This window comes from Xiphophorus maculatus, chromosome 21, assembly GCF_002775205.1.
Source record: "Xiphophorus maculatus strain JP 163 A chromosome 21, X_maculatus-5.0-male, whole genome shotgun sequence".
NCBI lineage: Eukaryota > Metazoa > Chordata > Actinopteri > Cyprinodontiformes > Poeciliidae > Xiphophorus > Xiphophorus maculatus.
Genome location: NC_036463.1, coordinates 8,484,365 through 8,506,879, shown reverse-complemented (window position 1 = coordinate 8,506,879; position 22,515 = coordinate 8,484,365). Strand labels below are relative to the sequence as shown.

General features: G+C 38.6%; 1 protein-coding gene across 1 annotated transcript in view; it reads left to right on the top strand.

Moving 5' to 3' along the window:
• ube3c (ubiquitin protein ligase E3C) overlaps positions 1-22,515 on the top strand; it is a 28,013-nt gene that overhangs the window by 844 nt on the left and 4,654 nt on the right. Inside the window, exons 3-23 of the mRNA XM_023326352.1 lie at positions 43-96; positions 771-845; positions 1,667-1,813; positions 1,911-2,026; positions 2,120-2,277; positions 2,550-2,703; positions 3,565-3,785; positions 3,901-4,052; positions 4,448-4,635; positions 8,420-8,506; positions 8,598-8,755; positions 9,592-9,818; positions 12,748-12,852; positions 13,291-13,378; positions 14,385-14,482; positions 15,005-15,137; positions 16,396-16,643; positions 19,675-19,887; positions 21,020-21,208; positions 21,296-21,362; positions 21,959-22,089. Of these exons, the coding sequence (XP_023182120.1) occupies positions 43-96; positions 771-845; positions 1,667-1,813; positions 1,911-2,026; positions 2,120-2,277; positions 2,550-2,703; positions 3,565-3,785; positions 3,901-4,052; positions 4,448-4,635; positions 8,420-8,506; positions 8,598-8,755; positions 9,592-9,818; positions 12,748-12,852; positions 13,291-13,378; positions 14,385-14,482; positions 15,005-15,137; positions 16,396-16,643; positions 19,675-19,887; positions 21,020-21,208; positions 21,296-21,362; positions 21,959-22,089 (3,009 nt within the window). The remainder of the gene's footprint in view (positions 1-42; positions 97-770; positions 846-1,666; positions 1,814-1,910; positions 2,027-2,119; positions 2,278-2,549; positions 2,704-3,564; positions 3,786-3,900; positions 4,053-4,447; positions 4,636-8,419; positions 8,507-8,597; positions 8,756-9,591; positions 9,819-12,747; positions 12,853-13,290; positions 13,379-14,384; positions 14,483-15,004; positions 15,138-16,395; positions 16,644-19,674; positions 19,888-21,019; positions 21,209-21,295; positions 21,363-21,958; positions 22,090-22,515) is intronic.

Sequence of the window (22,515 nt, the reverse complement as noted above, 5' to 3'; positions counted from 1 at the left end):
ATAAAACACTATCTTTCTATTGTGTAACTTATCTTGTCTCAGGAAGAAAAAGCCTCCTTGTTGCATCGTACACAAGAGGAAAGACGGAAAAGAGAGGTAATCTTTTATGGCGTATATGAGAGAACCAAACATTAAGACCTTTTTAAATCAGGATGTAGTGTGTTAGAAAAATAAATGTGTGGCAATATTCCAACACTGATACTTATTTGGAAAAAAGTAGAGATTTATTTCATTAACAATGCACAATTTTTAGGTCCAGCTCACAATTTATGGTTTAAAAGCAGATCTCAAAACGTGTAAGCCTGACATTATAAAATCCTCATTCAAATATGTGTCACCAAACAGTGTAGTTTGTTGCTACGGCAGAAACGTTGAACAATAAATGGAAAGTAACTCCTTACATTAATGCTTGTATTGTTTGGTTTAGACTTTTAAAAACAGCGGTCACTCTGTTGAATTTTTCCAGAAAATTTCTAACAAATTTAATGTGTAATTGGTCCAGAAAGTGTTATATTGGTTGTCACACTTGACATTTTTTGTGACACTTCAAGGTACATTTTAACTTTACATTTCTTCTGAATACTTTTTTGACTCATTTAAACAATTCATGTTGGCAACTCGTTAATTCCTAACTTCTTGGCTAATAATGGATTCTCATATTCGTCTGTTATGTCACTTTATATTTGTTTAAATAAGTATTATAATACTAATGTTTCATATGTTGAATTATGGTTGTGTTATTTTTAAGCTTTGCTTCTTTTCTGCTTTAGGAAGAAAGAAAAAGGCTGAAAAACGCAATCATCATTCAGTCCTACATACGTGGCTACCAAGACCTAAAACAACAGGTATGTCTGCCTCCTCCACATCAACAGATTTTCTTTATTTAATTTAGGAACATATTACATTTATGTTGATTCAGATTGCTTTTTGCTGGAGAAATAGTTGCAAATATGAATGTTTCTTAGTGTTAGCAGGTCTTGTCCATTTTGAACTGGGGGTGAGTTGCTGCCTCAAGCATTACAGTCTGATTCATGAGTGGTAATAAAAGCAAAACATGAGTTTATAAGAGGTTGATTTCTCACCATGTATTGTGATACAATTGTTCAGTTGGTCTTTTTTTCTGACTTGAAAACTGAGCTGAATAAGCCATTTATCTGCAATCCATTTCAAATTATTGTTGTGCAGTAAAGTCGTGCCCACAAATAACTTTTTTCTCACACATCATACTAATTGATCTTTTGAGACCAAAGGGCCTTGTCCGTATTCAGCTGATGGTCAACTGCCCTTAAAGGAGCTCTGATTTTTTGTGCTTCTCCATTAAAAGGAACCTCTGACCGAGATGACATATGTACGTTGCTTTTGGGAGACTTTTTAGGATATTTTTCCATTAGAAGAAGACGAAGGACAGAATCTGAACACCTGGTATTAAGTATCACCTGGTTGATTTTGGAATGCCTTAGTTGGAAGAAGGAAAGGTGGAAAAGTCTGTAGATCTGCTCTTAAGTTTTTGTAGGATAAAATTTATGATTTCTCAAGTTCCTCAAACTTTGATTTTTAACATTTACTTTTTAGGTTTTTATAATGAAAATTATGAACAATTTATTTCTTTATGTTTAGGTTTACCGAACAAGTGTTTTCATTCAATTACTGTATTTCTTCCCTTCAGTATGCCATTCAGAGGGCTAAGTTTGATGAGTCTGTCAGTCAGTCACAGGCAGAGGGAACGCAGCACGTCTTGGCTGCCACTACTCTATGCCTCCTATCGAGACGACTTATATTTTTCTACAGACAGAATGTGGATGCACATAGATTGGTAAGAATGCAGTATTACCAGTGCTTTTGTTATTTTTTTGGTAGTGCTTTAATTACTATGTTATGTTGAACATCTGCCTCTTTATGTGTTTATAAAGATATGGTTATGCCAGAACCTGGTAAAACACAACAGTCAGTTTGTGAAGCTGTTAAACAGTCCCCAGAAGCAGACATGTGTATTTCAGATCAAAAGAATCCTGGGATTCTGCTGCAGGTAAGGTTCTGGGCACACAAACACAGGATGCTGATTGATTGCCATGATGAAGCTGAAACTTTCTCTGGACTTACATACTTTTTTTTCCCCCAGACTCCTGCAAAACTGCCCAGATGACAGTTTAAATGTTGCTGTTCCCATGCGGATGTTAGAAATCTTTTCTTCAGAGAGAACTTATCTTATTGTTATTCCAGATGCTAACAATGTAGCTTCATTACTTGAGCAGATTTTGCACTATATGGTACAAAAAGGTGAGCTAGCGGTGCATTGAAATAAAATGCATTTTTACATTTAAAACTTTTAAAATGTTGTTAAATCGACCTTAATACTACTCTTTTTACATGGACTGAGGCCATTCAAATTATCGAGACTTCAGTTTGAGTTTTTTTGTGAGATGTTTAGAAAAATTACATAATTTACTGCAGCACAATAAACTTTTCCTAAACATCTAGTTTGTGTTAATTTTTAGTTAGTGTAGTTTTCATGCAACCTAATTTCTTCTATTTCTTTTTTTTGTTTTAAGGATACTACAAGTCGCTGTATAGTCTTGTAAATCACAGACTGCCCTCCAGTCTGGAGTACAGCGATGCTCCCTCTATTCCTCTGGCAAGCACACTGTTGGAGCACATCCTCAAACCTTTGCACTTTACTTACTCCTCCTGCACAACAGGCGCAAGGTACACATAATTTTTTTAAAAACATTTTTACAACCGTTTTAGTTGTGTTTGTGCTTTTTGCTCATATTTGTTTACATGTCTGGTGGAAAAATATGTAAAATGTGTAAAAGACATAACTAAAGGCAGTTGGGAGTTACCAGGCAGGGATTAGTTAATGTGCTGAACTCAAAAACTGGGCATTGTTGGAAAAGAAACCCATGTTGAAAGTTGTTTGGATAAAGTTAAAACAACTTAGACTTGAGATTGTAACAGTAAACCAACTACCTCAGTTGGAAAGCAGATGAGTATGAACAAAGACATCTCAACAATATCTTTGTTGAGATATTGAATGTATTTCAAAAGGTATCCATGTATGCAGCCCCCACAGTATCTACAGAAAACAACAGGAGAAATAAGCGTTTAAGTTCATGTTGGAGGCTTATTGCTTCTTCCTATCAAATAAAAGTTTTGTGTGTGTGTGCTCTTCCATCAGTCTGAAAGCATTAATTACATAAGAGACCCACTGACAATAAGTCATAAAAGTCCCCCTGGATTCTTGAGCTGAATATCAGACTGTTGACACTCAGTTTAAGACTTTTCTAATAACGACAGGAGAATTTCTTTTCTTTTATGAAGAAAGGCACAGCAGGATGGAGGCAAACTTGTGTACACAGTGATTCCAATAGTTAATTATCTCTTCTTCACCCCACCAGATGTTATTGACCAAGTTAGACAAAGCACTCCTATTTGGAGAGACAATATTGTTTGGTTAGAATGCCAATGAAGCAGAATTGTGTTGAAACAACCCCAATAACTAAAACCAGTTTGATCTGCTATTTTTCTACACTGTATTCAAAGGGGTTTTTGGCTGTTGTCTTGCAGGCAGTTTGTATTTGCGGCGTTTACAGAGGAGTTCATCTCTGCGCCGTTCACCGAGCAGATCTTTCACTTTTTTATCCCGGCTCTGTCGGACCGTCGTCTCTCGTTCCCGTTCGAGGCCTTCCTGAGCTCCCTGCAGGTCACCATCGACTCTTTCTCAGCAGCACAAAGCCAGGCACCGTGGCTCTTCTACTTTGTCCTCTCTGCAGGAGAGAACTGCTTAGGTAGGTGACACAATTAAGTTTACTGTTTTTCCTGTGCATATTCAATTCCTTATGTTATCGAAGTACACAAACTTAAAAAATAAACAACGTAGTAACGGTAGGTGTATGTTTGAAGGCTCACTATCAGAGGAGGGACACCTGCTCTACCTTCGGGCTCTGCAGGCCCTGCTGCCGCTGCTTCCGGTGTCGGAAAGCACCAGCCGGCCGGAAGTGAACAGTGATTCAGAGGATGATGATGATGGTGACATGCACCCTACACCCATGCAGGTACAACCGACGCATAAAGACACACAGCATTCAGGGAATAAAACAAATTTGTGCTTTGGGTTTTGTAAGGTGAGATGAGACTCCTACAAAATAAATCCTGTTGATTTATTTTCTGTGATGTCATTAAACTTTTAAGCATTTATATGTAACTTATGACAATACAAACTCTTGAATGAAGCTATTATGAAGGTCAAGAAACTAAAGTTTGTCCTCTGACCAGACCGCTGCATTTCCATGTTTTTGAGTGTCTCTCACATAAAATCCCACAATGAATGAACTGCATTAATGTTTGTAGTTATAATTAGATTTTTTTTTGTTTTTTTCGGACATTATTTGTAGTTAAAGATGTGTTATGGTAATAAGTCTCTCTTTTTTTTTTTGCCCATCTCTGTTAGGACAACAGCCGCATTTCTGTGCAGTTGATAACGGAGGAATGCATCCACAAGCTGGACACAAAACAGCAGACTAATGCCCTGCTGAACCTGGTTTGGAGGGACTCGGCCAGTGAGGAGGTCTTCACCATGATGGCATCCATTTGTCACACGCTCATGGTGCAGCATCGACTCATGGTGCCAAAAGTCAGGTAGAAATACACAAAAAGGATGATGTAGCACCCTGTCTGGTGTTTATTACTGTATTTCTCCTCTTTTGTTGTTCTGATGGCTCTTTACTCGACTGTGATCGTAAAACACTTGAGAGTTTTTGGTCAATTAACCCACATGCCTTTGATTTTAAAAAGCAGCCAGGGTATTGTCCTTCACTGCTGGCGGACATATCTGTGTGTCCCCTCCACTGTAAATTCACAAAGTACTAAGTGGACTTTCATAATGTAAACACACACTTAATTTATGTTTTTTAATCGCTTTTAAATAATGTGAAGCATGCACTAAACCTTATTATAATAATTTCCCCAGTCAGTCGTGGATTCCACCTGACTGAGAAGAAAACAGTTTTATGTGTTGCTGTTCCGCATTCAGCAATGTAGCTAATGGGGATTTTAGACAAGCAGCTATCATTGGTCCGCACCCACTGGCATTTACAACCGGCAGAGATGTCAAGGAAGCCCTACGTTCTGGACAAGGGAAATTAGCTCTTTTCCTCATTAATTACATTAGGGTTGGGATGGATGTCAGTGACGGCTTTGGATGGAAGGCATTGGCTAACAGGAAGTCAGCTAGACCCACCTTCATGGACAGTAAACCCAGTGGAGTTAATCATTAGTGGAGTCATTACCTGTTAGTTGAATTGTATCTGATGGGGAGAGTTGGCGATGAATAGATAAATATCGCAGTGGTAATTTTAGTTTACTGTATATTCAACTAAAGAATAATAGTGGGGCTTAATGAAAAAATTTAGTTGAGTTAATTGCAGTGACTAATTAATTAATCATGTTTTAATCAAAAGCCATATATTGAGAAAATAAGCAACACTGTCAATTCAAAGACTTTTTTTGCTGCTAAATTATGCAAATAAAGATATGTATTGTTTTTAATCTATTATTTAGGTTATTCAACCATCAGATTGGTGCAGATTAGTATTAAACCCATTAAGCTTTTAAGTGTTTTAGGAATCCCTAATCATTCATGTAACTTCTTTGAAAATATACTTAGAAATATGAACTGTGGACGCTGAGATTCGTGTTGGGAACGTCTGACATTCGTGTTGGGAACGTCTGCTAATTATGTTGCTATTGCAACATAATTAGCATGAAGATGGTATTTTGGACTTAAATAGCTTTTGTGATAGACCAACTCCTTTCAGCACAATTTGAACACAATAATAGTCTTTTTCATCAGATCATTTTTCAAAGCAAAAGTTAACCTCCAGTGGACCAAGACAAGTGACTTTGTCGTCCATTGCTGTTGCTTATGGATGCCACTTGTGTGTCAGATTTACGGGCGTTCCAGAAACCCATTACAAAGGTTTTGGCCGGAACTTTGTGATTAATTGCATTAAAAATTTTAACGTCTTAAAAGCTATGTAATTAATTAATTGAAATTAATGTCTTAAAATCTGAGCGCTACTGTACTTTACACAATATCCATGCCTCTAGAAAATGGCAACCACAAACATCTGTATTTTATTGGGATTTTCTATCACACATTACCAAGTTGATGAAAGAGCTTCAGTGCTCTTTAGTTTTATACCTCTAAATTAAACCCAGTGGAACCAGTTGCTTTCAGCAGCCACTTAATTTGTATAGAGAACCCACCTGCATTTTAATTTACATCAGAAGTCAAATCTAAATCTTGATTCTGAAACCAGTTGATAGAAATATGGATGAAGCTGAAAACGGGGCAATCATGGAAGAAATCCTGATCAAATCAAGCTCAAAGAATGTTCTGAAGTTAGAGTGGTCCAGTTAAAGCACAGATTAAGAATATGTCGGAAGACTTCCAAGTCAATGTTCACATGGGCTCTCCATCCAATCTGACTTAGTATTATCTGCTTCACAAATATTAATGCAAAAAAGACTTCTTTTAGGACACTCAACTTAGTTTTTTTTGTTTTTTTGCAGAGTTCTTGAGGATTTCTCTTTCAGTCCCTGTCCTCTTTTACAGCTTCCCTCTCTTCTCCACTTTTATCATAAATCCTGTCCTTCGTCTTCCATCATTATTGGATATCTGTAACAAAATAATTAGCTCACGGAGGAAGATTAATCGCTGCAGGAGTGGACGGGATAGCTTTACAAGAGGCTAAGGGGAGCAAATTGCATCCCCGTCTTGATTTACTGCTCTTACAGCAAAAAAAGGAGAGACTGGCTGCATGCAGTGGGCCCGGCACACTTCCTTTGTAATAAATATAGAAAATATCTCATTAAATTTCTCTTTCTTTGCTGGTTTTAATTGGAGAACTGCTTTTTGACTCGCTCAATAAGTTGATATTTTGTTTGTCCTGTTGAGTGTGTTGTAATTTCTCTTTAATTGGTAAAGTTAGATATTTGGCGTAATTTCCCAGCATAACACCAATCTGCTAACTGGTTCCCTTTGAAGGAAGGAGTCCACATTTACTTTTAGATGGTTGCTGTGATTTTTGTGTTGTTGTGAAATAATGACGTTGATGATGAAGATTTAATTTGCATTGAGGCAGAAACTCACTCCGGTTTCCTGGTCTCAGATCCGACTCCAGCCTACCATCGGACATGGTTTTTGTTTTCATCACAGCAAAATGAAACGATCCAGACATTATTTGTCAAGACATTCGTCGCAAGCACGTACATGCAACCCCCTTTTGATGCCTTGACTTTGTTTATTAGTGCTTCATTCCGTGATTGAAATTGGGGAGGGGTTCGGTTTCCCCGCGGCTGTAAATCAGCAGGTCAGCTGGCATTTAGTGCTTTGTTTCTCATTTCAATCAAACACCAGCCGGACTTGTTATGAGCCCCCAGCGCTGCTCTGTGCTTCTCTTCTGAGCCTTGTTGCACTGACAGATGGTCTGTGCTCGACACCAACCATTTTTCATGCCTTATTGAGGGTTTGCCTGACAGTCTGCCCCCTAATGTTCATTTCTAATTTAGGATTTCTGAATGAGCTCTGATATATTGAAACGGATATATTGGAAGGGTTGGAAATTAAAGGCTTATATTGAGGATTTGGATGTTTTGTCTTCCTCGTTGTGTTAAAGGCCAGTGTCTTTACAGCTGTCCCACCTAGACAAGGGCCTATTATATTTAGGGACACTTTATTTTGCCTGTTAGCTTACTTACCACTCTATTGTCGCCTTTACTTACCCTCGGTGTGAAAAACCGAGCAATTCCAGCGTATACGCAAACAAATACTCTGGAACAAAGAACCTCTTCACACCTTCTTGCCTCAGCCTGCTGAGTCCAACAGGAGGGAGGTATGTAGCTCCTTCTGTGTTTCTCAACTAATTCAACCTGAGTGTGGAAGCATGCTAGTCATCAGGGGTCACAGCAAGGACCAGGGTGCCCCTCCTCCTTTTTCTCCATCCTCCATTGTCCTGGTTCCCTGGCCATTAAGTTAAATGGGGGGGAGGGCTCCAGCAGGAAGCCAGTGGGGCTGTTTATGACCTGAGCTGGGCACCCTCGCCAGCAACTAGTTTACTAATGGAAGGTGCCTCGCCTAAATAAAGCTTAATGGCTCATTTAATCTCCTTTTGGCCCCTCGCAGCGCATAAAAGGAGGGAAAGGCCAAGAAGATTCTATAACTGAAATGTTTGGTCACAATTTTTTTTGCTTTTTTTCTGTGTCCGCTGTTAAGCGAGGCAAAGTTAACAGTCTTAGCGCTGCAGACTGTTAGGCTGAGAGTAATTTTATTGTTTATTGCACTGATTGTGTCATTTGAACTGCCTTTTAATGCATTTCTGTCTTAAATCTTGCTTATTATTAATTTGTTGTTTGTCTGCAGACTCCTGTACAGCTTAGCTTTTAATGCACGTTTCCTGAGGCATCTGTGGCACCTGATAACCTCCATGACAACTAAAATGATTACCGGGTAAGATACTATGACTGTTTCTACTCTTTGCTGAGCATTTAATGTCGGCGGTGTGATCATGCTTCTGCTTTTTCTGTGTCTTCCTTCTTAGCTCAATGGTGCCACTGCTCCAACTGATCTCTCGGGGTTCCCCCATGTCATTTGAAGATTCAAACCGGATCATTCCCCTTTTTTACCTCTTCAGCTCTCTCTTCAGTCACTCTCTTATCTCGGTGCATGACAGCGAGTTCTTTGGACATGAAATGGAAGGTACTGGGCATATAAGTCTGTTAAGTTATTTATTGTAGAAAATATAATAATATCAACTTCATGTTAGTTTCCAAATAATTATTTTAGGAGTTCTCCTTTATATGGCAAACAAAGTCATATAAAGGGTTGCAAAAGTATTTATACCTCTAGAAACCTAGAACATATTTTATTAAATTTGATGTGATAGACCAAAGTAGCACATCATGGAAATACTAAAATAGTGAAGTCTGGTGTGTGAATGCTTTCTGTCCTCTTTACTCTGATAAATAAATTAGGGCTGCAACTAATGATTATTTTAGTGATTGTTTATTCTGATGACTCTTCAGATTAAAAAAAAGGTTCATTCTGCAGATTTTTTCATCAAACCTCTTAAGCATATATTATTCAATAACAGAGAAAAATGAAAATACATTTCAAAAGAAGAAATTCAATTTTCTTGCCTAAGAAAGAAAAAAAAATCATAGTATTATCTCAAATGCAGTATCATGGCATTTCTTTAGTGAACACTTGATTATTTGTTATAATGGATGCATTAGCAGCTAAAACCACACTTCTAATACTAACATGTGAAAAGTTAAGTTAGTCATCTTAATTGCAAGGTATATTTTTTTACAGTTTTGCCTTCATTACTGCTCTGAGAGTTTTGTTCCTTCAGTAAATGACCTGTTCTTGAGTTTGTATACTAAAGTTAAAAGTTACTCTATTACTAAATTACTTTTTTTTCTAGTAATTGCTTATTCACTAAATATGTTTTCACAATTCCCTACAGCAGCTTGAACAGCTTGTAGAGATCAACGTTTGTTAGAAGACTTTGAGAACGTTCTCCTTCTGAGCAGGTCAGATGCAGTCCTCCATGATGCCCTTCACTCTGACTGAGCTGGTGACTTTGTCCCGCTGCCTGAGAGATGCATGCCTGGGAATCATCAAGCTGGCCTACCCTGAGACTAAAGCAGAGCACAGGGAGGAATACATGGCCGCCTTCCGCAGCGTGGGAGTCAAGACGAACACCGAGGTCCAGCGGCGCATCCAGGCTGAGCAGAAGCGCTGGGTGCAGCTCTTCAAGGTAAATAATATAGTTAACTCATCATTTGAAAAGTCCAATTTTAAGCCAGCAGTTAGTAACTTTTATAATTTATTTTTACATTTGTTAAAACTGAAAAATTGAGCTCCTCAGCCTTCTCCCCACAATCCTGCTGTCATCTACACAAATATGCCACTCAGTCACAAACAACCAATCAGAGCCAGGAATAGGGTCTTAACACTAATGTATGTGCTGCTCTATCCTCCCCCTTTCTCTTTGTTATGCTACAGCTGGTCCACCATAACGAACCCCATCATGAATGCTCAGGCTAGTTAGCATGGCCACTGATAATGATGGATAAACAAGACAGCGTGTACACAGAATGATTGACAGCGCTAAAACCTTCCTCCTGGCTCTGATTGGCTGCTTTTGACCAGGAGTGCCATCTTCAGATGGCAATAGTAGATTAGATAAGAGGTGGTAAAGCTTGATGACTTCACAGGACATCTATCTCATTCTGTCAAAACATGGACACAGTTTTAAGAAATGTGTAAAAAGCATATTTTTGTAATAGTTACATACTACTGTTTTAATATTAGGCCACTTTATCCATTTCTAAATTAGCTTCAATGTGTGTTTGGGATTATTTTCCTACTGGAACAAGAATTCCATGCTGCAGTCACTTAGTAGTCTCCCTTTTTAATGGTAAAAATGGTAAATGGTCTGAACTTATATAATGCTTTTTCAGTCACACCAACGACTTTCAGTGCTTTGCACTACAGCCACATTCACCCATTCATACACACATATATACAGCAGTATGCAGATTGGTAGGCAACTTAGTATTTAGTGTCTTGAGAAGGGGGACATGAAAATGGGACAGTATGAAGCTGAAACAGAACCTACAACTTGCTAATTTCAAGACCACTACTTTACCCACTGAGCCACAGTTGGCCACTATAAATGCCTTAATATGAAAGCATAACAGCGCCACAGCATGAGGCTGCTAATACAGCCTGCTATGATCATGACCTAATACAGTGTTGTGAAGTCCAAAAGTTTCATCCTGACTGATACGGATAGAATATTTAGGTCATCGTCTGACCAGATCGCCTGACCAGATTTGGTTTTTCCACAGAATAATTCCATCGAGCAAAATAGTTCAGACTTTTGGTCATCAGCCTGTCAACCCATGGTGAATATAAAATTTGTTCTATTGTGAAAAGCATCAGAGATGTTCCATCAGTTTCCAGTTAATGACAAAATACAGCCTTCCTGGTTTGTGGGTTATTCCTGAACAACACACAGAGATTCAAAATGAAAAATAAAATTGAATATTTTTGTTGTTTCCCTTAAGTTTTAAGGCGAATAAAAGTTTCCAAAGGCCATGGCTACAATTCAGATGAAATAAAATGTGTATTATCCTGCTAGTAAATTAAACACACTATTTCCACAGTGTGTTGCATAATCTGTGTGTTGTTGTCATTAAATTGCTGTATAGTTTCTATGTGCATCAATGCTGTAATGATTATCTGTTAGTGGAAGTTGGCAAAATATGCCTGAGTGGGCAAAGACAACGAGCACTGGTTGTTTACTGTGGGGAAATGAGGCTGAAAACAGGATCGACTTCAATCCTCTCATTCAAGGCCTTCTGTCATTTCTCTTTCTTTTGTTTATTCAAGGAAACGGCTCTTAGGTCACTTTTGTTCTGGGCTGTTAGAAGTGAACACAAGCATTTAGAAGGAGGTGGCAAATACTCCAAAAGCACGTCGAGGGAGTTTTCATAAAAGATCAGTTCAAAGGCCTCTTGTCAGCTAAAACGACCCATTAAAGAAGTGAGGAGCAGGGAAAATGCATTTTCCAAATTGAACAGTGGGATTTACAGTTGGTTTAACGCCGCTGACCCCTAACACGTTAATGTTTGGTTCGTGTCATCAGCCGTCCCTCTCCATCTTTTATCACCCCCATTGTCGAGCTATCTATTTAATTGAAAGAAGTTAATTGAATGAAAATGATCAACTAAGCTTGTATTAATATTGCTAATGGAACTTTCTTCTTGGCCATGTTTGGAGAGCGATGTCACGAAGGAGTTTGGGAAAGACCCATTAAGGTTTGCACTTAACCCAATGGGCTAATTAAGGAATGCTTATTCATTCCCAGAGTCAGGGGGTGGGTCTGCTCTGAGCCCATCTCCACGCACCTTTTACAGCATTTTGCACTCGCCATTATTGCGGACTCTGGTTGCCTCATGGTGATTGGCCGGGATTGATTGTCGGTCTATGAAAATGACACATCTCAGAGAGGAGGGTTTCGATTGAGTTAATCCAGCTGGGGTATTATATGGAAATGGACTGGCTTTGAGTGTTATTGCATCAATGGCACACGTGACATTATTCAAATGTGTCTGAATGTGTTTTTCTCAATAGCAACAAGGAGTCCTTTTATAATTGAATGAGAAAGCCTTGTTTTTTTTGTTATAGCTCTAAGAACTTGATCTTTGCTTGTGTCCGTTATATAACGGTATAAAAACCTTTTTCAGATTTTTTTTAAAGTGGCAATATAATTTATAGAAACTCCTGATACCAACCATCAACATTACATCAAAGCGAGCTAACTTCTTTTTAACGTCCCGTTAGACGGCCACTCTTGTACTCAAAGCACATTGAGCTGTAAAGCCTTGGCGTTCTCTGTCCGATGGCTGATGTCAGCAGACCTCGCTGGTAATTAACAAGGCTGGACATTGAGGGACGGCACAGGTCGTTTTTCTTTTATACTCCCCATAAATGGTGCACTAATGGCTGAATTCTCAAATTGCTTTTTTTCCCCTCTAAGAAGAAGCACTTCATCCTGTTCAAAAGACATTTAAAAAAAAAGGCTTCACTGGACACTTTGTTTTCAACTATTATGAATATTTTTGTTTTAGTGAAAGATGCTAATGTGACTTCTTTTTTTTTTTTGATATACAACACAGGTCATCACTAACTTGGTGAAAATGCTGAAAGCTCGCGACATCAGACGACCTTTCTGTCCGGTGGGTCACTGGCTGTCTGAGGAGGTCAACATTCGGGCCGATAAGGTGCTTCACCTGCATCATAACACTTTAACTTTAGCTCAGATTTCCGTCTCAAATATCTTTTAGATTAACAAATAAAAAAGGGATAGAGTGTATTTAAAAATTTGCAGGTTAACTAAAAATATATTTTGTTAAAATTGGCAGTATGCTTTGGGTGCTTTTACAAGTATCTTCTGTCATAGGTGAGTTGTCCACACAGTCTACCTGAGAGAAACTGAACCGAATGTGGATAAATAGTTTACCACACTGTTCTGTCTATTGTAATTTCACTCAAATTTTGAGAAAATAATTTTTTTTTCTTCAAATAAAAGAAAAAAGAAACAAAACTTTCACTCTAGGGACGTTTTGAAACTGAAAATGTTGAAAAAACTTTGATACCTTAAAGCAACTATGGTTCTTCATCTTAAAGACAAGGTGATCTTCATCTTTACTTCTGTGTAGGTCACTCAGCTTTATGTCCCATCAGCAAGACACGTGTGGAGAACAAGAAGGATGGGGCGCATTGGACCTCTTCAGTCTACGCTTGACGGTAATATAGGCTACAGTCAAACTTTTTAATTTGATATAAATGTACAAGATGGATTATTTTCCACAAAAAAAACTGTCTGTAGATGTTCTTTCTAAGTAGAGTTTGTACTTTGTGTCCCTACTTGCTCAAAGCTTATGTATTACAATTGCGTTGTCAACCGTTTTTAAACTCATTAGAATCATGAAGTATTTCATTTAAGCATGCTTATAATTATGTGATGTTAGGGTCATCTCGCCTGCCCACACAATCAGTGATTTCTTCCTAAAATCACTGCATCTGTTTGCCAACACAAATCAAGCTGGCCCTCTCATTTAGCCACATTCAGGTTAAAACACGGATGCACACAGGACTCATTAGGCTCACTTTTAACTACAGCGCTTTTCTCTGACATATAGTGTGAAAACAGGCTGATAACAATGTGTGTATGATCTCCCTAATGCCACTCAAAGCCTGTATGAGATAAATTCAATTAGCGTGAAAGTACCTGATGAACTCAGCCACATCTGGTGCATGTGTTTGTCTGGCCTTTTCTCATTTCCTTAAATGGACAGGCCCAGCGCTGATAAATGAGGTACGTATTGACCACTCGGAGGCCATATTTCTCCTCAAAGATGGAAACCTGATGGGAGAATGCAGATCAGGTTGACTAATTGGGCAGAATAATTGAGCTGCATTTGAACGACCAGGGTAAAGAGCAGTTTAGCAATTGGGGCGGTTTTTCCCCTCCTTTGAATTTAAGAAAACATTAACTTAGATGGGTTTACAAAATCAAAAAGACAGAAAAGTGCAATCCTCATTTAGCTCATGCACACAGTTACAGAAAATACATAAAACAAGAAATTTAGTTGGATTATTGACTGACTTTCTAGACCTAAAGGTTTATGTGTTATGATTACTTTTAAGTTTACCTGTATGTGTCTTGACATATTTATTAAAAAAAAGACTGAAAATATATTTTCTACATGGAGTCTTGATAAACAAGATGTACATGTGTTTATTTCTGCAGTTGGTTTTGAGCCTCCGCAGCTCTCTGTGTCTGAAGAGAGACACCTGGCCATCCTCACAGAGTTGCCTTTTGTTGTTCCATTTGAGGAGCGAGTCAAGGTATCCCACCGCTACATGAAACTAGAACAAAAGCCTAAGAGTTGAATCATAATCAAACATTCAAATTTATTGTTTTTGGTTTCAGTGTTATGAATTTACCTCTTTAAATGGTTTCTGGAATGTCTTAAAAAGCCTGGAATAGGTTCTCCACTCCAAACTGATACCATGTTTAGGCGCTTATTCTAACATCCCTGCTATGTTACTAAAGTAGAAGTGTGTTAAAATCACTCCAAAGTAGTGATTTTTAGTAGTTATTTCTTAAACTGGCTGTGGTGCCAACTAGCTATATATTGTGTCAAAGTTAAATATCTAGGTGTGAAGTTAAATAAACCTCTCAAGCATCCTTTTTTTCTATTATTGTGTGATGTATAAATGGGTTACAGTTGAAAAAAAATTGTTGATAATATAAACCTCTTCACCTATCAATATATAATTATAGATAAAACTGTATTTAGCTTGCATTAATCTCAGGAGAAAGTACTTGTTACAAACTCCATCGCTGGATGTACATCCTCCCTCCAGATCTTCCAGAGGTTGATCTCTGTGGACAAACGTGACGTGCAGGGGGATGGGCCTTTCCCCGACGGCATCAATGTCACCATCAGACGCAACTACATCTACGAAGACGCCTACGATAAACTCTCCCCAGAAAATGGTGAGACGAGCGTCGCTGTCATTTCAGTAAAAGCACTGCCATATGATTGTGTGTGTTATAAGTTGCGTTGGACTTAAAAAGTCCATGCACACGTCTGAAAAACTATTCTGTAACCTGTCCATAATTTTTTTTCATTTATACTGTGATGACGAACGCCATAAGACTGAGATAGTTTACTAGATGCCCATGCTGCCACTGAAACTCTTGTTAAACTATATAAAACCCCGATAATAAGGACAAGGGTTAGAGTTTGCATAGAAGATGAAGGTTACCTCCATCCTCGGGCAGCATATTGAATTTCAGTAAAGCATAATTGTGATTCTGATTATTATAATGGATCACATAAAAGCTGAATCAATTATTTTAAGTCACCTCTTTTGTGTTTGAGTTTGAAAGGGTACTCGGATGATGGGGCCACTCTGATTAAAAAGAGTAGTAGGCGACCTGGGTTGAAGACATGATCTATATCATTTGTGTGTCTATAAGTTAAAACTGCTTTGATTTATCACTCTACATTTATTATTCTGGAAGACAACCTCGTATAGAATTGATCTGAATATTCTGTAGGTCAAGATGAGCAAGTTTTGTAAATAATGTTTGTTAAAGAAAAAGCCTTTTCTTCTTTTGTTGTGATGCTTTCAAAATATTCACCGTGCCTTGGAAAAGTCTTAAACTTTATCCTTCAACCAAAAGGATAAAGTTACCGGTTGATGTGGAGATCACGAGATGCGCGGTCACTCACATTGTTTTGCATATAATCCAAAAGGTTTTGAGGTTTTACTTGGGTGAAAATTTTGTGAACAAAGTATAATTTTCTTTTACCTCACAGTTTATGCTCCGTGTTGTGTTTGGGTCTCTTCATTAAAATTGCACTAAAACGTATTAAGGTTTGTAAGAGGAATAAAAACAATTTAAATGACAAAAAATAACATTTAATAATTTAAATTCTGTGCTTTTGAAAAGGTATTTAAATTAATACATTACAACTACACAAACAGCTGCTTTAAAATCAGCTGCGTTTTCCTGTTCCTGAGTTCTATTTAGAAGAAAAATAACTATAACCACGATAAGCTAGAAAGGTAAATAGCCAGATTGCTAATGACCCTGCTAGAAATAGCTTTTAAACATATGAAAGAATAAATGAAGTACAAAATATGTTTTAAAAGACTCAAGACTGCTGGTCATAAATTAGTTGTTAAAATATATTTTTGTAAATATTTCCTTTTATTTGAATTCTACTGACTTGTTGCTTAATCAGAACCAGACCTTAAGAAGAGGATTCGAGTCCACCTTCTCAACGCTCATGGTCTGGATGAGGCAGGCATTGACGGAGGTGGCATCTTTCGCGAGTTCCTCAACGAGCTTCTCAAATCGGGCTTCAATCCCAACCAGGGCTTTTTCAAAACCACCAACGAGGGTTTGTTGTATCCGAATCCTGCTGCAGAGATGCTGGTGGGCGACTCCTTCACAAGACACTACTATTTCCTGGGCAGGATCCTCGGAAAGGTGAGTGTGTCAAATTAAAGGTGGTCGGATAGAAACTCAAAAATCTGACCAGTGAATACAGTTGGCCACTATCAGGAAACGCTAACTACAACACTTTTCAGTGTGGATGTTATTACTGAGGAAAGAAGGATCAAAGTTGGCTGTTTTGGTGTAAGTGGGAAAATGTATAGTTAAGTTAGAAGAAGCACAGTGATGTAAGAAACTATTTAAAAGGAAAACGTGCAAAAGAGAGCAAGACTTTATCATACTAAGGCTAAAAAAAGCAAAGTTGCTCTGTTTTATCCTATGAGCTCTAACATGGATTTAGAAATATTTACAACGTTTTTGAATTCCCTGGTAGCTGAAATGTGCTGTACAGATAGACTTGACAAAATTATGATCAGTGGATCTCTTCATTAGATGTGACAGTGTAAAGATCATACAATATTTTTGTAGAAAACTAGACCTTATTTGTTCCAAAAGCTTACATTTCTTAAATTTTTTAATACAATTAGGGTTAGTGGTAACAGCTGGAATTTAACTATGCTGTAAGACAACGTTTGCCTGCTCCTTTACTCCTCTGATGCAGCTGTTTATTAGAGCCTAATGTTTTTAAATCATCTCTAATGCAAGTGGTGACGATTGTTTATCAAGATGTCTTCCTCATGAGGGAGCTATCATCTCAACACCAAGAGGAATTACCTCATGACAAGCGGTCGCCTCTCAATTAGGGCTTCCATTAGCGGATGATTCCTACCTCTTGTTTGTGTAGTGACTGCATTTGGCTAGCATTAAATCAACAGCCTCACAAAGACAGGACATAAATAAGCGTTCAAAGCATGTGGTAATAGCATTTTGATCTGTTTTACAGTCAGGAACATCCAGGGCTCTTCTCTCTTAAACAGTCTCGGATGTTGTGGTCCACTTACCGGAGCGTCATAACTCCTGCTCCTCCTCTTGTTTCCTTTTCTTCTCTATGTTCTGTTCAAGTGAGAAGCAATCAATCTGCTCCTACAGTTCCTGCATCTATCGCGCTGTGCTCTCTGTAGCTAATGGTCGAGGCAATTAGTCTGAGGGAAATTAATTTGAATTTGACTTTCAATTAACCCTACCTTTAAGTTCCTCTTTCTCCATAAAAATGGACATTTGAGTGGCCATTTGAGAGGCGTATTGATATTTGTTTAGTGCCCGTTATTGCCTGGATAAAAGGCGAGCAGTTTATATGGATTGAAATTGCATCACCGCTGCCGCAGCGCGTGTGGTGCACATTGCAGCTCAAAGGACACAGGAGATTAATATTCTTAATTAATGTCCGAGGCGTGCCATTGTTGTGGAGGTGATGTATTACAGGCGGGAGTGGCTTGTCTGGGGGTACTCACTGAAATGGGATTGAGCATCAGAATAGAGGCCGGCCATCATCCCTCTTCCTCACTTGTCCACCCCGTTGACAAGCTGAAAGATTTAAGCTACACATATTGAAAACATGCACAGAGGGTTGCTTTGCATTTCTGGATTTGGCCTAAAGATTAGAGCGCTGCTTTCTCTTTTTCACATGCCACTGGTACGAGCCGTGAGAGATTCTCCCCAACTCATTACCGCCAAACCTCCGCCCTCATCAGCAGCACTTCTTCTCACTTCGTAATCGCTCTGATCCTCCGAGCTCGGCATCCTCTCTGCAGACGTGTGAAAGCGTTGCTGCTCTGATTGATAAAGATGAGTGTGAAAGGCATTATAATTTTATTGATTCATAATGTTGTAAATTAAGGAATTTATTTGGCAGCTAACAGAACGCACCTGCAATGCCGCTGGCATTTATTCCACCTGATGGTGCCGCGATCTGCTTTAATTGCGTTGCCACTGCACTCACTTATATTAAAAGGCTCCGGGCCATAATAATTAATTCTTTCCAACCCAAGTCATTTTGGCACAATTTCTGGCAATAAACACTCATAAATAAGGCTGGTGGCATAGAAAAAATAAGGCTACAAGTTTTCTCCATATACTTATTGCTGCCTTTTCCCGGCACAAGTGTTATTGATAGGTTTCAAGGGGCCACGCAGCGCATATGGTCTGAAATTAGTGCCGGCCATGAGAGTAACACTAAGTGGATTATTTTGCATAAAAAATAGACAATGTTTGAAGTTGCGCAGTTAACCTGTGTTTAGAAAATAGCTGTGATTTATGCATTTGTGTGTGTTTAAGATGCATGCATTATGGAAATCCTCTAGATTTATAATCCATTTAGCTGATGCGGTCAGGGTTTTTAGCGCTATCATTTATAAGGACCTGTATATTTTAATGTCTCCAATAGGTTCGTTTTCTACTATTCCAGTACATTAGCTTAGGGGTTTTATGAGTCACCTGCCCGGTTGCACTTCTTAATTGCGTTTAGGGTCAAGGTGAGAATCGACATTTATAAAGTTTGAATCAAGGGAAGAAGAAGCCGAATATGCATGTTCAAGATTGATTGGACTCTGTTTTGATCTCAAACGCTGTGATCAGTTTAGCCTGACTGCTGAAAACCTTTTGTGTTCAACAGGAAGTTACATGTTTGAGTATTTACTTATGGGACGGTGCTTGACGCAAACCATTGTCCGTATAGTACAACTGATGCAAAAATATTTCTACCATTTAGGCATTTTTATGTTCTGTCACTTAACCTCAGACTTCAGGGTGTTTTATGCAAAAGATCAACTCAAAATAATGCACTATTGTGGAGTAGAAAAATGATTGATTGTTATCAATTCTGTTTATTTTGATTCACCGCAATGAAATCCGGTGCAACCAATTGCCTTTAGGAGTAAAAGTGAAAAGTAATCAGAGTTTGGAGAATTGCACTATAAAAGTGTTTCTACAGAACTCAGAGATGTTGAGTTAATTTACACACCACACTTTCCAGACTATTATTTTAAGAAATGTGAAAAACATGTACAGTCTTGCACTGCTTTGTGTTGGCTCATTCACTCAAAAACATTACATTTTGAGGATTTAACATGACAAAATAAAAAATAACTTTGAGGGCCTCGTTACTAATGTCGGTGTTTCTCCTCAGGCACTCTACGAGAACATGCTGGTAGAATTGCCCTTTGCCAGCTTCTTCCTGTCCAAACTTCTGGGAACCAGTGCAGACGTGGACATCCACCACCTTGCCTCTTTAGACCCTGAGATGTATCGCAACCTTCTGTTCCTCAAGAGCTACGAGGGCGATGTGGAAGAGCTGGGCCTCAACTTCACTGTGGTCAACAATGACCTGGGAGAAGCTCAGGTAACTCGACCGACCGAATATGACAAATGGCTCTTGTGTGTTTATTTTTCAGCTCTGTTTCTTTCTCCTGTTTGGTTTCTCTTTGTGGCGTTAATAATTCATTTCCCGCCTGATGCACCACTTCTCAGCCCTGACAGAGATAAAGCACGTCACTGCTGTCGCTCCAGGCCCTGCTGCAGTGCAGAGGACGCAGCAGCTCTGTTGACCGTTCCGGCCTGCCTTTTGCTCCACAAATTATCTCACACCATGCATGACAGAAGCAGCCAACAGCTCTTAAGCATGTCTCCTTCTCTCTCCAAAGCTGTGCTCAGACCTGATCTCTACATGGAGCCCCTGTTTGCTCTGGACCTTAACGTGTCTTATTAGCTCTTCTCAAACAACACCTGAAACAGCAGAGTTACAATGTGGCCCTTTCTGGTCACCAAATAGAGCGCAACAGAGGAAAACAATTTGTGGAAGATTAGGCACACCCAGGAGCAGTCTGCCCTGCATTTGCCCTTGCGAGATAGCCAAAGCAAGCAAGATAACAGCAGTAATTCTTTTACATTAGCACATAATCAGAATCTGGTGGGAGGGAGAAAAGGCAGAAAATGGATTCCTGAAAGGTGGAGTTTGCAGCACTATGGGAATGAACAGATTAGATGGACCCCATTATATTAAATGCCAGTGTATTCTCAGCATTGCTGCACTGAAGCTTAGTGTTTTTTGTTGAGAATGCATGATGGGGGTCCTTATTAGTGCTTTTTGTAGGTTTGATGAACAAATATCTTTTAAAGCATTTTTCAACCCGAGCTCAACAACAGATGTGCTAGGTTTGAATTCATGGAGATTTATCTACAACTCTGGATGTTAGTTTGTTTACCATCCATCATTATGTCAGCTTTTTTCTTTTCTTTTTCCTTTCCTGTTTCCTTTTTTCTTTTTGTCCTTTTATTTTCCTTTCTTCAGGTTCAGTATTTACATTCTGAGCACTGTAGAAATATCTGTTGTAGAATTGTTGTATTTTTACTTTACAAATGTGCTAAAAAGAACTGAGAACTCTGAAAAACTATGCCTGGAAGTTCAACATAAATGTGCAGAAACCCCGGTAATGACTACAGCTCCGTAAATGCCTCGTTTGTGTCTGTTCCAGGTGGTGGAACTGAAGCCAGGAGGAAAAGATATCCCGGTGACAACAGCCAACCGGATAGCTTACATCCATTTAGTGGCTGACTATAGGCTCAACAAACAGATCAGGCCTCACTGCCTGGCCTTCAGGCAGGGTCTGGCCAATGTGGTCAACCTTGAGTGGCTGCGTATGTTTGATCAGCAGGAAATCCAGGTGCTGAATTGCTGAACCAAACAAAGATTAGATTTTTTTTTTTGTAGCATACATCTAAAAAGCATGTCTCTTGCCTCATCCTGACAGGTGCTGATATCTGGGGCTCATGTTCCAATTTGTCTCGATGATCTGAAAAACTTCACAAACTATTCAGGTAGGTTCTTATTATCGCTGCACAATGTTAGGAAAACTTGCAGAATGCAGTAATGTAGGTAAATGTTGCCAAAATGATGGAAGTTGAACTATGTAAGCAATCTCATAGGTATTACATAGGAAGAGCTCAATTGTTAGCTAATTTTTAAAGCTTTGTTAAATCCTTGTTTGAAGCTTAAATGTTTATTTATTTTTATGAAAATACACATTTAAAATCTCTTTGGCAGCTGAGCTAACAAAGAGGTCTAAATTGAACCCCTCTGTTTTATTTTGTAGTATTATTAGATTAGTGTAAAACTGAAGGAATGAGCACAAAAAATTATCTAATTGCAAAAATAAGCTCCACAATGCTATTGTAACCTCTTAGCTAATGCTCAGATATCTTTCAAAATATAAATTTTGTCTTTACATGTCTTTATTTTTGTAAAATTAGATTTTGGACTCCTAATGGACTTTAAGGCCCAAAGCTGATGTACATCTCATGTGTTGCATTTGTATAGTTTTCATGAATCTATGCTCACTTATTTTCTTTAATTAGGCTTTGATCATGCACAACATGAGGTAGTAATATGGTTTCTGTTCAATAATCTCTTTTAGGTGGATACTCTGCTAACCACCCCGTTATTCAGATCTTCTGGGAAGTGGTCGAAGGATTTACAGATGAAGAAAAACGCAAACTGTTAAAGTTTGTCACCAGCTGCTCCAGACCTCCGCTGCTAGGCTTTAAGGTGAGCAATCTTCCAGACTTAGACGTCCTCTTTTACTTCCTGTATGTTTTCATCCCAACGTTTACTCCTATTTGAAGCAGGTTTCCAAACCAGACAGAAGTTCAGTTAATGTGCCTTTATAAAAATACCCAGACTGATAAGAACCCTAATAATGATAATTTTCCTATTAGTTGTGCTTAGAAAAGGTCTCTTTGGTGAACTCTTATCACCACGTTCGCTATTGTGTTATAGTTCGTGACCTTCCTCTGTGGAAGAAGTCTGTCTGCAGCTCTGTGTGTGTCTGGAGACCTTGGCTGGACAAATACTGTCATTCTGAAGTTGGTAGATGGTTAAACTCTTCACCTTTTTTCCGAATGGGTCACGTGGCAGAAAGCAGCAATAGCTGCAGAGATAAATTGCCTCGAAACTACGTCTGTCTCCTTCTGA